Source organism: Mobula birostris, chromosome 9 (assembly GCF_030028105.1).
Source record: "Mobula birostris isolate sMobBir1 chromosome 9, sMobBir1.hap1, whole genome shotgun sequence".
Lineage (NCBI taxonomy): Eukaryota > Metazoa > Chordata > Chondrichthyes > Myliobatiformes > Myliobatidae > Mobula > Mobula birostris.
The window spans coordinates 64,471,944-64,488,832 of NC_092378.1; the positions used below are offsets into that span (position 1 = coordinate 64,471,944).

The 16,889-nt window shown below is 41.6% G+C and overlaps 1 protein-coding gene across 3 annotated transcripts in view; it reads right to left on the reverse strand.

The window, feature by feature from the left end:
- xpot (exportin, tRNA (nuclear export receptor for tRNAs)) overlaps nt 1–16,889 on the reverse strand; it is an 85,223-nt gene that overhangs the window by 24,669 nt on the left and 43,665 nt on the right. For all 3 annotated transcript variants that reach the window (XM_072268189.1, XM_072268190.1, XM_072268188.1), the window contains exons 12-18: nt 16,363–16,487; nt 14,377–14,521; nt 12,214–12,333; nt 5,662–5,756; nt 4,141–4,210; nt 2,314–2,552; nt 176–461 (exon numbers count right to left, since the gene is read on the reverse strand). In XM_072268189.1, the coding sequence (XP_072124290.1) occupies nt 176–461; nt 2,314–2,552; nt 4,141–4,210; nt 5,662–5,756; nt 12,214–12,333; nt 14,377–14,521; nt 16,363–16,487 (1,080 nt within the window). The remainder of the gene's footprint in view (nt 1–175; nt 462–2,313; nt 2,553–4,140; nt 4,211–5,661; nt 5,757–12,213; nt 12,334–14,376; nt 14,522–16,362; nt 16,488–16,889) is intronic.

Genomic DNA, 16,889 nt, shown 5'->3' on the forward strand with positions numbered 1-16,889 from the left:
TGCACATAGGATCTTTGCCTGCTATGTATAGTTTTTCTATTACATTTGTTTCCCCTCCCCATAAATGCCTGCAAGAAAATGAATTTCAGTAGAGTATATGGCAACACATACATACTTCTATATTAAATTTACTCTGAACTTTGAAACTATTTAAAAACAGAAGTTAAATCAGTACCTTAAATTTAGCTGTGATTTGATTAATAAGTGGAATAAATTCTTGAAGGTCCTTTGCCTCACAGTCCTTGAGCATGTGTTCCGAGGCAGTAGGAATGAACGGAAGAACTTCTTCCTCTAAACAGATGATCATTCTGTGAAGAAATGTCCGAACTCCACTCCGTAGCACCTCCTTCTGCAAAGGGCAACTCAGAGAGGGCAGGAATGTTTGCAGACAGTCGCGATACACTTCTGAACAACCACACTGCTTCACAGTCTGCTTGTTGCTGAAGGCCTTACTGGTGCGGCTGAAAACCAAATGAGAAAGGTGGACTTAATGCTGACCAAGGGGCCACAGTTCAATTCACAGAATTACATGTGCTGTGCAGAAACAGGACACGCGGCCCAAGCAGGAGAATGAGTTGAAGTGCTAATAAAGAAGCTGGGGGGGTGTGGGGAGGAGATTGGTATTGATCTGCTGATAGCTTGCATGGGCTTGACGGGCTGAATGATGAGTTAAAAGTCCATTGTCAGGGGTGGCAAACCTTTTTTGAGAACCTGTGCCCAAACTGGCAATGATCTAAAGAATTTTCTTGTGTCATGGTAATTCTGACCAGAGATGATCATTGATTACTTAATTAGTAACAATAATTATGGACTTAAGCAAAAAGGATGAACCCTGTTGCTTATTTTTGTGCATTCATTGTTTTAATATTTATGTTAATCTTTTAAAAAGACTATTGAAAACAGCATCACTTCTAAATAGTGTTGTTACTGTAACAGTTTATTATCCAAACACTGATGTGTACACCAGTTCCGTGAGGATTTCAAACGTCACATGTTCTCGCAACTGTCTGGCTGACGTCAAGCTGGCGTGAGATAGTGCCTGTGAAAACAACTCACTACTCTCAGGCTGTAAAAAATCATTTACTGCCTCTTTTAGCAGTAAACATTATGTACCTTCTTACTATGGGTGGGTTTTAAAGAAACAAGAGGTGGCAGTGCATGCTACGTGCCATAGGTTTGCCACCCCTGTTAAAGCAACAATCGAGTCTTTTTACATCCTTCCCGATGTAAGAGTTTAAGCTTATACTCCGTAGATTGTTATCATTCCCCATGGAATTTCCTGTGTTAATCTCATACTGGTTGTCCCCATATGCTTTCCGACAAGTGGAAATACACCATGCCTCTATTCCGTCAACTTCACAAATTTGAAGACGACTATTAGGATTCTCATCATCAAATTACATGAAGGGAGAGGCGATGTCTTTTCCCATAAGGAAATCATTGAATTTCTGATAGCAACTTTGTTGTAAATGTTTTCTACATTCATGTATTTTTATGCTTATAGCAATGTGTGGCCACGTGGCCGAGTGGTTAAGGCATTCGACTAGCGACCTCAAGGACGGGAGTTCAAGCCCCAGCCAAGGCAGCACATTGTGTCCTCGAGCAAGGCACTTAACCACACAGTGCTCTGCGATGACACTGGTTCCGAGCTGTATCGCCCCTTGCCCTTCCCTTGGACAACATCGGTGTCATAGAGAGGAGACACTTGCAGCATGGACAACTGCCAGTCTTCCATACAACTTTGCCCAGGCCTGCACCCTGGAGAGTGAAGACTTTTCAGGTACGGATTCATGGTCTCGCAAGACTAACGGATGTCTTTTAAAAAAAAAAAAAAAAAAAAAAAACACAACCAAAAATAATATACTATTTCAAATACCAGATTAAATAAAAGTTTACCACTGCCTCTTCTTATCAATACAATCTCTCTAAAAATAAACCACAAAGCCCTGTAATTTTGAAGAACATAGTAATTTATACATTACTGTATCTTCAGGCCTTTTAGATTTCTTTTCATCCAACTCATACATATATAACATTCTTAATCAATATATTGAATGCCTTTTACTTTATCTGCATTGAAATTCTTTTTCCAATACCACGCTCATTTGGCAAGTTCTTCAAAATGACTTGTGGTCATCAAACTGAATTTTACCTGGAGGAAAGTGCTGAAGGAGACTTGCAAAGCTATTGTATTACAAGCATGTTGCCCCTTTCAAAATTGAAGTCAGTTCAGGATCAATAAAAAATAAATAACAGGCCTCTACAAACAGGCCATTAATAAAGGCACAAGCTTGTTTTTAAAAGAGTACCAACCTTGCAAAGCCCACAGCGTGATTTAGGCAGTCTGCCAGTACAGTTTGTCTCTCTTCGTCCTGCTCTGTTAGGAGTTTCTCTAAATATACCTTGAATTTCTCCATCAGTGGAGTGAGCAAGTCCCTCATCAAAGTCTGCTTCCTCTCTGCTGGGTATTCACTATTCACAATCAGTACGCCTGCTGTTTCATAAATAAACAATTGGTCGTCGCTGCTCAACAACGTCTGGAATCCGTTTTCCTGAAATGGACCGAAGAAGGCCATTACAATCTAACATAACAATAATTGCCTACAGAAAATGCTTGTAATATGAATGTTGGCATTTTATTGGTACAGAAAGGAAAGGGGGGTTGGGAGAGAGAGTCAGTTTGCAGTCATAAAACATAGAACAGTGCAACACAGCACAGGTCCTTCAGTCCCCAGTGTGTCCTGACCTTTTAACCTACTCCAAGCTCAATCTAACCCTACCCACCCACATACCCCTCCATTTTTCTATCATCCATGTACCTACCCAAAAATCTCTTACATGTCCTGAATATATCTGCCTCTTCCAACCACCCACAACTGTGTAAAAGCTACCTCTGACTTTCTGTATTGTACACAAAACACTTACAACTTAAAACAATAACTTTTTTCACTACTTGTTCAACAAAGTTAAAATCTCAAGGGGCTTCACAGATTCAAAGAAAGAAAAGTTTGGCTTTATTTGTTACGTGTGCAATGAAACATACAGTGAAATGTTGTTTGCACCGATGACCAACACAGGCTGAGGATGTGCTGGTGTCAGTCTGCAAGTGTCTCCATGCTTCCACTACCAACATAGCATACACCCAACGCACTAATCCTAACCAGTATACATTTGGAATGTGGGAGGAAACCAGAGCAGCCGGAGAAAACCCGTGTGGTCCAGAGGAGAGCATACAAACTCCTTAGAGAGAACAATGGAAATTGAGCCCAGATTGCTGGCACTGTAAAGCATTATGCTTATCACTACGCTACTGTTGTATTAAACTACATCTTACAATGATTTTTACATTGTGCATGTACCATAACATTTCCAAGATATTTGAATAAGTACATAGATAGGAGGCATTTACAGAGATTTGGGGCAAATATAGGTAACTGGATAAGCCTGGTGGCATGGAACTGCAGCTCTGAGAACATTCTGCATTGGACATCAACATTTTTGTGGTCTAGACTCTGAGCTCTAGATTTTCTCACCTGTTTAGTAAAAAATCAAAATTATATCAATTTGTAATGCTATTAAGGATCTGTACTTAACGCCACTTTTTTGTGTCCATTCAGACTGAGACCATTAAAAGTAAACTACAAATGAGGAGCCACAAAATTCTCCCAACCAGTTAAGGCTGTTGTTTCTTTCCCTGACACAATCACCATCAATAAAACTAACAGTGTACTATTCCAAATCTGTACAAACTTACATGAAAATCCACATGAATCCACAAGTGGGCAAAACTTTAAGGTGAATTGAGGAAAGTATAGAGGAAATTTCATGATGGTAAAGGCAGATACATTAGGGACATTTAAGACACTGAATGATAGAAAAAAATGGAAGGCCACGTAGGAGGAAAGGGTCAGGTTGATCTTAGTGTAGGTTAAAAGGTCGACACATCTTGGGCTGAAGAACCTGTACTGTTTTGTAATGTTCCATGTTTCTATGATTCTTATTTAAGTTCCCAGCTGCCACAATAGGATTCAAATTTACATCTCTAGACACCAGTCAGTAATTTGGTGAAAGTGGCTACACCTACTCTCGTTCTAGTAAGAGACTTAACCCACTTTAAGTCAAAGAAAATTCAACACTTACACAAGGTGAAAGTACCAGTAAATCTTGCATTCTGTTCAGAATATCCTCGATATAAGGATTCATATGCTTGCTGTAAGAAAAAGAAACAATGAATTGCACATTTGCAGGATAATTTATAACTTAATAGCTTTTTGTTATAATGAAAAGCAGCAGCATTTAGTGTCAAACCAGGCACTACTACACAGTAGGAACAATAAAAAGAGGGGCATTCTTCTTAATTAACTTGCTTAATAAATACAAACACAAACAATTCTGCAGATGCCGGAAATCTTGAACAACACTCAAAATGCTGGAGTAAGTCAGGCAGCATCTATGGAGAGGAATAAACAGTGAACATTTCAGCCTGAGACCCAGTGAAGCAAGATAATCCTAGATCAGTTCTGTGCCTTTCTGAGTACTGGGAACATATGAGAGATGGAGCAGTCAAGTCGCACAAGTCCTGATGAAGGGTCTCAACCCAAAACATCGAACTGTATATTCCCCTCTATAGATGCTACCTGACTTGCCGAGTTCCTCTGGCACCTTGTGTGAGTTGTTCAATAAATGTTCTCCAATCAATACAACAGAAGAAAAATGAAGTGTTGGATTAGAGTGCAAAACTTTTGTTTTTTGCAGTTTAACTTTCCCATGCTTGCTTATAATTTTATATAATCACCTAATGTGTGTAATAGTCCAGTGAATTTTCAGTAATTGTAGTATAGTTGATTCCATAGAGGTTTCTCTGCAACCCTTATCATGCTACTGAACCTATTTCATAGGCTCCCTCTTATCACTGGAATCCACTTTACAGTACTGTTCAAAGGTCTTCAGCACATATATAGCCAGGGTATCTAAGACTTTCACACAGTACTGTATTTGTCAATGTGGAGCAGAGAGCAGGTTTGTAAATCTGGCAGGAGCAAAGGATGTTGGGAATGGTGAGGATGGAGCGCCACGGGAGCAGTGTGGTGCAGGTGGCAGAGGAGTGCTGGGCCGGGGGTTGGTGGTGGCCTGGGTGCAGGCACACCGAGCCCTGAGACACCAGGCAAGGTCATTTGATTCCAAACAATTGGCTTACTGATACTTACAGAACGTCTCTCTGGTGCTTCCTGCTCTCTCCCCTCTCAGACCACAACAGAGACCCATATCAGAATCAGGCTTATCATCACTCACAAATGCCATGAAATTTGTTTCTTTTTGTGGCAGCAATACAGTGCAACACATAAAACGACTACAGTACTGTGCAAAAGTCTTGTGCACCCTAGCTATATAAAAGTGCCCAAGACTTTTGCACGGTACTGTAGCTCCCTAATGAGCTAGTTTATAGTGTATATAAGATAATCAAGACTTCATTTTTTTTCTTATAGTCTCCTCCTTTCTCTCTCCCTTACAGAGTGAATTGGTGAGTTACTTTTTATTGTTATGAAAGCCTAATAAAAATGCAGTAATTACAAAATACAGACCTCATTCTTGACTTCTGAACATTCTCTGGATGAATAGCACTGCATCCAAAAAGGGAGATATAAAGCAGGAATCACCTACCTTAGAGATTTAATGAACCTGGAAAACAGGTAAGCTGTCCTGCTTCGCACTTTTGGACTATTATTACGCAATCCTCTGTGATCCAAAAAGCACATCTGCATCAAAAGCAAAACAAAAATAGGATTTAAAAAAAATGCATTCAAAGTGGTAAAGGAGCAGATAGGAAGTTTAACAGGATTATTCAAATAATATACTAATCTTTGCTGTGGACGCCACACTCTATACCAATTCTTGTCACCAATTTACTGTATTGCTGTAATAGCCTTGACTCATAGTATCAAATGATTTAATACAATTTAGAAGTTTCAGCAAGAACAACACCAAACATTAAAAAAAAATCAAAGAATATGATGACAATTGATAAAATCACATCAGATTTTAGCCATTTCTTTCAATTATCTGATGTGCATCAGCCTTCTCCCTCAAAAGCAAGTTCATAGAATATTGGGATGTTTTCATTTTTTTTTCCATCTTTTAAATGCAAGAAGTGTAGCATTAAAAATTACATCTTTGACAAAAGCTCATCTCATGTTCTCGATATTTATGGCTTATTTATTATTATTTATTTTTGTATTTGCAGTTTGATTTCTATTGTATACTGGTGGAACGCCCAAATTGGTGCCATTGTTGATTGATTCTGTTATGGTTATTAATTCTATTGACGTATTGAGTATGCCAGCAAGACAACAAATCTTGGGGTTGTATACGATGACATATCTGTACTTTGATCTTAAAGAAAAAGATTTTTGTTTTACATACAGTTGCAAGAGAAAGCTCGTGAACCCTTTGCAATTACCTGGCTTTCTGCATTAATTACTCATAAAATGTGATCTGATCTTCATCCAAGTCACAATAACAGACATACAATCTGCCTAAACTAAGATCACACAAGCAATTGTACTTCTTTTCATCAATACTGAGTATACCATTTAAACAATCACAGTCTAGGTTCAAAAAAGTATGTGAACCTCCAGGGTAATGCCTTCTATAAAAGTTATTTGGAGTCAGGTATTTCAATCCATGAGATGAGATTGGAGGTGTGGGTCGTAGAGGTGCCATGCCCTATAAGAAAAGCACAGAGTCAGGTTACTGGCAGAGCCTGCTCTTCCCAAGAAAGATCTGTGTATGTGCACCATGCCTCAATCAAAACTTTCAGAGGACCTTAGAAGAAGAATTGTAGAGATGCATTAAGTTGGAAAAGGCTACAAAAGCATTTCTAAAGACCCGAGTGCTCATCAGTCCACAGTTAGAGAAAATGTCTACAAGCGGAGGAAATTCAGTACTGATACTACTCTCCCTAGTAATGGATGTCTCACAAACATCACACCAAAAGCTGAAGAAGGTGAAAAAGAACCCAAGGATAACAGCAAAAGATCTGTAGGAATCTCAAGAACTTGTTGAAGTCTCTGTTAGTGTGTCCACTATAAGAATGGTGTTCAGTGAAGGACACCATGGAGGAAACCACTGCTCTTCAAAAAAAAAAAAAAAAAAAAAAAAAAATTGCTGCATGTCTCAAGTTTGCAAAAGACCACCTGAATGTTCCACAATGCCTCTGGGACAATGTTCTGTGAACAGATGAGAGAAAAGTTGAACGTTATGGCAGAAATGCACACCAACACCAAAACATCATACCAACTGTGAAGCATGGTGAACGGAGCATCATGGTTTGGGGCTGCTTTGCTGCCTCAGGGCCTGGACAGCTTGCAATCGTTAGGGAACAATGAATTCAAAATTTTATCAAAGCATTTTACAGGAGATTGTCAGGGTAGCGGACCATCACTTGAAAGTTTAATGATGATGCAACAAGACCATGATCCAAACGCAAAAGTAAATCAACAACACGGTTGTTTAAAAAGAAGAAAATTTGTGTTTTGTAATGGCCAAGTCAGAATCCAGACTTTAGCTCAATTGAAATCCTGTGGCCTGTCCTGAAGAGGACTGTTCATGCAAGGTATCCAAGAAATATTGATGAAATGAGACAGTTTTCTACAGAGAAATGGTCGAAAATTTCTCCTCACCATTGTGCAAGTCTGATCAGCAGTTACAGGAAACATTTGGTGGAGGTTATTGCTGCTAAAGTAGGTTCTACCAGTTATTAAATACAAGGGTTCACATACCTTCTAGCCTGGACTGTAAATGATCAAACAATATGTTCAAAAAAGACATGAAAATTACAATTGTTTGTGTATTATTAGTTTAGGCAGATTGTGTTTGTCTATTATTGCGACTTAGATGAAGATCAGCTGGCTGGTTGCATAGTGGCATCAGCGCTGGACTTCAGAGCAAAGGCTCCCGAGTTCGAATCCAGCCGGCTCCCTTGCACACTTTCCATCTGCGCTGGATTGAGCATCGAGCTAGCAACTTGGCCTCATAAAAATAAGAAAGCCTGCTAAAAAAAAAACGCCATCACAACGGCGTCCCGATGACTCCACTCAGAGTTAAGGGCTTTCTTCTTCTTCTCTAGATGAAGATCAGACCACATTTTATAAGTAATTAATGCATAAAAACAGGTAATTGCAAAGGGTTCACAAATTTTTTCTTGCAAATGTAATAGCAGGATTTGTGCACAACCCTGCTAAAGCCTGGTTTGTCATCGTCTAGAGCAGTGTGCCCGTAATAAGTCAGGATGGAGATGGAGAGAATGGAATGGCAGAATCCCGACTGAAAAAAATCACAAGTGCTTTGACCATTAAGACCAACTGTTTTCCCACAAAAGATTAGATTCAACTTTATTGTCATTGTGCCAAGTACAGATACAAAGCCAATGAAATGCAATTAGCATCTAACCAGAAGCGCAAAAGAATAGTATTATTTACAAAATAACTGCGAATAAAAAGTGCTACAGCATACAAATATAAAAGTACTGAGACAGTACAATATGGGTGCAATAATGCTTAGTGCTGTGATGGGAGGTTCAGCAGGTCACAGCCTCAGGGAAGAAGCTCTTCCTGAGCCTGCTGATGCGGGAGTGGAGGCTCCTGTAGTGCCTAACATAGAAAACATAGAAAATAAGTGCAGGAGTAGGCCATTTGGCCCTTTGAGCCTGCACCACCATTTATTATGATCATGGCTGATCATCCAACTCAGAACCCTGCACCAGCCTTCCCTCCATACCCTCTGATCCCCCTAGCCACAAGGGCCATATCCAACTCCCTCTTAAATATAGCCAATGAACTGGCCTCAACTGTTTCCTGTGGCAGAGAATTCCACAGATTCACCACTCTGTGTGAAGAAGTTTTTCCTAATCTTGGTCCTAAAAGGCTTCACCTTTATCCTCAAACTGTGACCCCTCGTTCTGGACTTCCCCAACATCGGGAACAATCTTCCTGCATCTAGCCTGTCCAATCCCTTTAGGATTTTATATGTTTCAATCAGATCCCCCCTCAATCTTCTAAATTCCAACGAGTACAAGCCTAGTTCATGTCTTTCTTCATACGAAAGTCCTGCCATCCCAGTAATCAATCTGATGAACCTTCTTTGTACTCCCTCTATGGCAAGGATGTCTTTCCTCAGATTAGGGGACCAAAACTGCACACAATACTCCAGGTGTGGTCTCACCAAGGCCTTGTACAATTGCAGTAGTACCTCCCTGCTCCTGTACTCAAATCCTCTTGCTATAAATGCCAGCATACCATTCGCCTTTTTCACCGCCTGCTGTACCTGCATGCCCACTTTCAATGACTGGTGTATAATGACACCTGCTGGATGGGAGGAGAGTAAAAAGTCCATGGTTAGGGTGAGATGCATCCTTGATAATGCTTTTCGCCCTGCCCAGGCAGCGTTTATGGTAGATGTTCTCAATGGTGGGCAATTGGGTGCTGATAATCCGCTGGGCAGTTTTCACCACACGCTGGAGTGCTTTGCGGTCCGATATGGGACAACTACCATACCACACTGAGATGTAGTTGGTTAAGTATGCTCTCAATAGCACAGCAGTAAAAGTCTGTCAGTATCCTGGGACAGAGGTGAGCTTTCTTGATGCTTCACAGGAAATAAAGGCGCTGTTGCGCCTTTTTGATCAGGATGGAGGTGTTCAGGGACCAGGTGAGATAATCGGAAATGTGGACAACAAGGAATTTTGAGCTTGATACATACTCCACTACAGCTCCGCTGATGTAGATGGGGACATGAATATGGCCCCTAGCATGCCTGAAGTCCACAATAATCTCCTTGGTCTTCTGGGTGTTAAGGGCCAGGCTGTTATTGGCACACCATGCGGCCAGGTGCTGGACCTCGTCCCTGTAGGCCGTCTCGTCAGCCCCTCTGATCAGGCCAACCACCATGGTGTCGTCTGTGAACTTGATTATGGAGTTAGAACCATGTACAAGAACACAGTCATAGGTGAAAAGTGAGTACAGAAGAGGGCTCAGCACATAGCTTTGAAGCACGTCGGTATTCAGGGTGAGAATGGAGGAGGAGAACTTAACAGATTGGGGTCTGTTAGTCAGAAAGTCCAGGGTCCAATTGCAGAGGGATGAACTGATACCAAGCTGGTGAAGTTTGGCGATCAGCTTGGAGGGGATCACAGTATTGAATGCTGAACTAAAGTCAATGAACAGCATTCTGACGTAAGAGTTGGGGCTGTCCAGGTGGGTGAGGGCAGAGTGAAGTGCCGTGGAGATGGCGTCCTCTGTAGACCTGTTGGTGCGATAGGCAAATTGATGGGGGGGGGGGGGGTCCAGGGTAGTGGGCAGACAGGATTTCAGGTGTGACAGAACCAGTTCTCAGAGCACTTTGCAATGATGGGAATGAATGCAACTGGGCGGAAGACATTCAGGCCTGTGGCAGTGGAATGCTTTGGCACTGGCACGATGGTGGCAATCTTGAAGCTTGTGGGGACAAATGCCTGGGCCAGGGACAGATTGAAAGTGTCCGTGAAGACCCTGGCCAACTGCCCTGCACAGACTCTGAGCACACGGCCAGGTATACCATCCGGACCAGCTGCCTTCTCTATATTCACCCTGCTCAGGGCGGTGCAAACGTTAGAGGTGGAAAGTGAGAGGCAGTTCACCAGGTGGGAGATCCGCTTTGAGGGTGACCTCCTTGTTCTCTCAGTCAAGGTGAGCGAAGAAGTAATTGAGCTCATCAGGGAGGGAAGCAGAGCTGGAAGGGTCACAGTACTAAGTGGTTTGAAGTCTGTAATGACCTGTATGCCATGCCACATGCACTGGGGGTCCGAGGAGTTGAAATGCTCCTCGGTTCTCTGTTTGTACATGTGTTTAGCCTGAGAGATTCCCCTCCTCAGGTTGGCCCTGGCTGAGCTGCAAGCCTCCTGGTCTCCAGACCTGAAGGTTGAATCTGTGGCTTTGAACAGGAGACGAACCCCTCTGTTCATCCATGGTTTCTGACTGGGGAAAACTTTTATTTGTTTTTGTGATGTCACTATCTACACACTTGTTGATGTGCTCAAGGACAGAGTTGGTAGATAAGTTAATGTTAATCTGAGAGTCTGTGGTGGCATGGGCAGCAAACGCACTCCAGTCTGTGTGCTGGAATTGGTGCTGACGAACAGAGTGGAACCTTTGAAAATCTTTATGAAGGAGAGGCTGAATGAGAGAACTTGAATATTTTAAATGCAGAGGTTGACAGATTCTTGATGAGCAAGGAGTCAACAGGAATGCAGAGGCAAAGTTAGAATCAGATCAGCCATGGCCTTATTCAACGGTGGAAGAAGTTGAAGTGGCCGGTCCCTATTTCTTGTGTTCAGGTCAACCCCGCTAGTTCAGTTGTCTTGCCTATTCCCAGAGCACACCAACAAAAAAAAAAAACCCAAATTATACTTTCATACCCACCCTCCATCCTCACCATTTCTCTCCAAATAGTCTGGAGTTTCATTCCAGAGTGATATTAAACCAGATGGGTTTTGAATTAACCAAATTTAAACTCCCCAGCTGCAGTGGTGAAATCCAAGCTCCACCCAGACTAATTTTGATCTAAGATTCCACGTACAAATGACAAGACAATGGTTTGGAGCAGGACTTCCCAACCTTTTTCATGCCATAGACTTCTACCATTAAACAAGAGTCCGTGGACCCCAGGTTGAAAACCCCAGTTTAGACATAGCTAGTGTAGCTGCCTCACAGTTCTAGAGACCCCGGTTCGATTCTGACCTCAAACGCTGTCTGCATGAAGTCTGTCATCCATTTGCCAAGTGTTCCAGTTTCCTTCCATGTGGTTACTTTAAAGTTAACCCTAGTGGAGGTGGATGGCAGGATTGTAGGGTGGGCTGGGAAGAACAGGATTGATGTAGGATCATTGTCGATGGGCTCAGAAGTGATGGGCCATGAGGTAGAACTGTGACTCTTACTTGATAACCTAACCAACATACCAATACAATGTTCACCGGGTAAAAATCACAGGTACTGTAAAATAACCAATTAACTAAAACTAGCATACCAAGCGTAGTAACCATTAAGCTCACAAAAATCCGTTTTACACAATTCTCACCCACTACTCCACAGAGTAAATACTTTTAGTTCTGTAGACCACTAAATAGTAAAAAGGCAAGCAAATGTAGAGCATTACGGGAAATAGATTTGTAAGACAACTCACCAAAACACTAGGAATGTGCTGCGGTTCTACAGTAAAAAATTTCTCATAACGAACTACAGTTTCAAAAAATTCCAATGTGACTGATGTATGCTGGTACTGACTCACTCCAGACGTCACCAACTATAGAGACAAAGAAAGTGCATTATATTCTAGAAATTAAACTGCACTCATCCATACATTGTATTACTTCCTATAGCATTCATATAGTCTTCCTCTTTTCACAGTTATATCACGTGGAAACAGGCCCTTCAGCCCTACTGATCTATGCTGACCAAGAAGACTAGTCCCACCTATCAGTATTTGGGCCATAATCTTCTAAATCTTTCCAATCCATCTACTTATCCAACTGATTTTTAAAAATTATACTGCCTTAATCACTTCCTATCGTCACACAGTCACCACCCTTTGAGTAATAAGATGCCGCTTCTCAAGTTCCAATTAAACATTTCCCCTCTCACCTTAAAGCTATGCCCCCTAGCTCACGATTGCCCAATCTTGGGAAAAAGACCGAGTGCATTCACCCTATTCTATGCCCCCCGATTTTATATACCTCTGCAAGACCATCTGTAGAGATGATAGATCTCTTATACTTTAAAGAATAAAGTCCTAGCCTGTCCAAAGTAACACACACTAAATGCTGGAGGAACTCAGCAGGTTAGAAAGCATCTATGGAAATGAATAAACAGTCAATGTTTTGGACTGAGACCCTTCATCAGGATTTTAAATCTCTTAACCTGTCCAACACTGTTTATAACTCAGCCCCACGGGTACTGGCAAAACCCTTGCCCTGAGAACACTTCGTCTCTATGGAATGGCTACAGAGCATTTTATTGTAAATGAAGTAGGGATTATTGACCTGTTTCTCCTGCCCTAAAGGGGTCATCCTAGATATGAGGGAACCCATCCGGTCAATCCACCTGAATAAAAGTCTCTCAGGTGAAATGTTGAAGTATTTGCAGAGGATTAATCTGCATGGTTAAAAAAAGACCTCTGCAAAAAGCAGGATTTCCCAGTGGTCAACCATTCCAATTCCAATCCCCATTCCAACATGTCAGTCCATGGCCTCCTTTACCGCCACCCGAGACCACTCTCAAGTTGGAGGATTCTATCTGGGTAGCCTCCAACCTGAAGACACGAACACTGATTTCACTCACTTTCGTAATTTTTCCCCTTCCCCCCACCTTCCATTCCCTCCTCTGGCTCCCCTCTTCTCCTCACCTGCCTATCATGCCCCTCCATACTCCTCCTCCTTCCCTTTCTCCCATCACTCTCCTCTATCAGATTCCTTCTTTACTAGCTCTTTTTTTTTCCCAACCTATCACCTCCCAGCTTCTCACTGCACCCCCTTCTCCCCTCCACCTGGCTTCACCCTTTAGCTCGTACCCCTACCACTCCCCCCCACCTTCTTATTCTAACATCTTTCCCCTTTCCTTTCTAATCCTGATGAAATCTCAGCCCAAAACATTAACTGTTTATTCTCTCTACAGATTTTATTTATTGAGATACAGTGCTGAATAGGGCCTTCCAGCTAGGCTGCCCAGCAACTCCTGACTTAACCCCAGCCTAATCACAGGACAATTTACGATGACCTATTAACCTGCTACCCAGAGGAAACCCACGGGGTCATGGAGAACATACAAGCACCTTACAGGCAGTTGTAGGAATTGAACCCCAGCCGCCTATACTATAAAACGTTGTGCTAGCCACTACACTACTGTGCTGCTCAAATGCTGCCTGACCTGCTGAGCTCCTCCAGCACTTTGGGTATGTGTGTCACACTGGATTTCCAGCATCTGCAGACTAGTCTCTTGTGTCAAACAGGAATGAGCAGCTCAGGCTCTATTGAGCTACTCATTCAAAGAGGTAGCACAGGCACAGCAGTTTGAAAGGCTCTCTGCTGCACTGTGCTATTACTCTAATTGAATTGGTGACACATTCCAAACACATCTTGATAATGTGCTTGCAGTGAGGTGCAGGGTTGGAAAATTAAAATAAACACTACCCTTTCTAGCTAATTGATCCATACTTTGGATTAACAAACTACCTGGTAGCACCACTTCACACTATCAGCATCAAACTTAGCTTTAAGACAACTTTCTTAAAATAGAGACTTGGCAGCTCCCCCCAACAGAGTAAGTAGATTACAGGCAAGGTGAACTCAACTGTGTGCATCATCTCCTGCAAAGCACTGGCTTTCGCACTGTCTCCCGAGAAGTGTGCACTATGGGATGCTGGGATTGCTTCTCCCAACATGAACAACAGCCTCAAAGCCACTTCCACGTCCATAAACCTCGTATTCTGCCAGTTCCTAAAGGGGAGATAAGGGGCACAACTTTAACAAAAGCATACTACATTTAAATACAAAGAAACAAGAGAATCAATGAAAAATTACATGGACAAGGACAAACAACCAAAGTGAAAAAAGCAACAAGCTACATGTAGTAGTAAAAATAGTAATAAGAAGTAAAAAATATCAAGAACACGAGTTGTGGAGTCCTTACAGGTCATCTGATTCCAAACAATTGGTTTATTGATCATTACAGAATGCGTCTCTGGTCCCCTCTCTCTTCCCCTTTTCCCAACCAAGATGCCCCCCTCCCTGTCTCCTCCTCACTCTCAGTCCACAATACAAACCCATATCAGAATCAGGTATGTCACTCACATATGTCATGAAATTTGTTTTTTTTTTTGCAGTAGCTTCAAAGTTACCAGAATACTATGCAAAAGCCTTTAACTATATTAACAATTTGAATGAGTGTGTACACGGCATGATTAGTAAGTTTGCAGATGACACCAAAATTGGTGGCACAGTGGACAGTAAAAGTTAACTAAAAATCCAACAGGATCTATACAAACACAACAGGAACAGCTGGGAAAGTGGGCCAATGGAAAACTGGGCAAAGGGATTTAACTCAGACAAGTGCAAAGTGATGCACTTTGGGACACTGAACCTAAGGCAGGACATACACGATTAATGGTAGGGCTCTGGAGAGGGTATTCCAGCAGACACCCATAAGGGTAAGTAGCAACACAAGTGGACAGGGTGGTAAAGAGGGTGCTTGGCACAACTTGAATACAAGAGCTAGGACATCATGTTACAACTGGAAAAAAATGCTGGTGAGACCACACTTTGAGTACTGTGTTCAGTTCTCAACACCCAGGCATAGGAAGGATGTCAGTTAAGAAAAGTTTCACAAGGATATTACCAGGCTGAAGCACAAGGTGAGGCTGAATAACCTGGCACTGTTTCCCTTGGAGAGTGGAAGGCTGAAGGATCACCTTATAAGCACAGCAGCGTAGCAGTTAGTGTCACACTATTACAGCATCAACCAACAAGGTTCATTTCCAACGCTGTCTGTAAGGAGTTTATACATTCTCTCCATGACCATGTGGGTATCCTCCAGGTACTCAGGTATCCTTCCACATTCCAAAAACCTACGTGCTAGTACGTTAATCAGCCATATGAGTATAATTGTTGGTGTGGGCTCATTGTTTTGAAAGGGCCTGGTACTGTGCTCTATCTGAAAATAAAAAATAAAATCACTAAGAACGGCCAGTCCTTTTTCCCCAGGTTGGGGAGGCACATAAAACTAGAGGGCATGGGTTTCGGGTGTGAGAGAAACCTGCAGCACTGATAGACAAGTGACACCTCTTCCACGTGAAATGCTTAGACCTTACTGTAATTTTAAAAATTAAAGCCCTGCAAAGCTTCAGATTATATATGGAATCCTGAAGGATAGGTGAGCCCAAAGAAGACAAGTATGAGCAGGCATAATTTCGCAGAAGATTAAGTACAGCTTAGGTAGGCCATACACTTAAAATTCACACCAAGGATTAAGATCTGGATTAGCATAGTTTTAGCAATGAATATTTTAAACAGATGGTCATAAAGGTAAGAGAATGCAAATAAATATGATTCTTTTCAAATTCTGTTTGCCATGAAGTTGTGATGTTACCTGTCTATCACATGCTGTGCTGGAGTGCAATGTACCATATATACTGTATGAAACACCTCCCACTCTTTCTACCCACAGCACACACAAACACAACACTCAAGTATCCAAGAGAAATTAATCATGAAACAAAAGCTAATAATTGGCAAATATGGTTACATTTTTATTTAGGTTGGGGCAAGAGATGAACACTTACTCCAGCGTTGTGTTAAAGACTCTTTGAACAGCAGCTAAAAGTAATTCAGGAGAAACTTGTGCCAATCTGTCCAACAGCAACTTTAAATGCTTTCTGTACTCAAGGAACATGGCTTCATCTTCACCCTAAAACCAAATTATGAGGGGGGAAAAAACACATGCACTATAAACAAGTGCTTGTTACAAAGTGAAATCTTACAAGCATAAATTTACTGAGCAGTACAGTGAAACAAACCTGAGCAGTTTCAGTCAAATTAGTTTAAAAAAACTGTACAGTGCTCTCACGTAGCTTGCTTGGAAAAGTGAAATGCAAACAGCATACATCAGGATGCAATCAGTAGAATGCAAATTTGCCTATTTACATACATTTCCAACAGATATTATGCAATTATTTTATTTTCTCCACATTCATATACAATGTGGGCAAAAGAAATCAGTCATGATTGAATGGCTGAGTAGCCTCGATGACTGGTCTGATTCTCTTCCTGAGTATATATAAATTAAAAAAAAAATAAATACACACACACA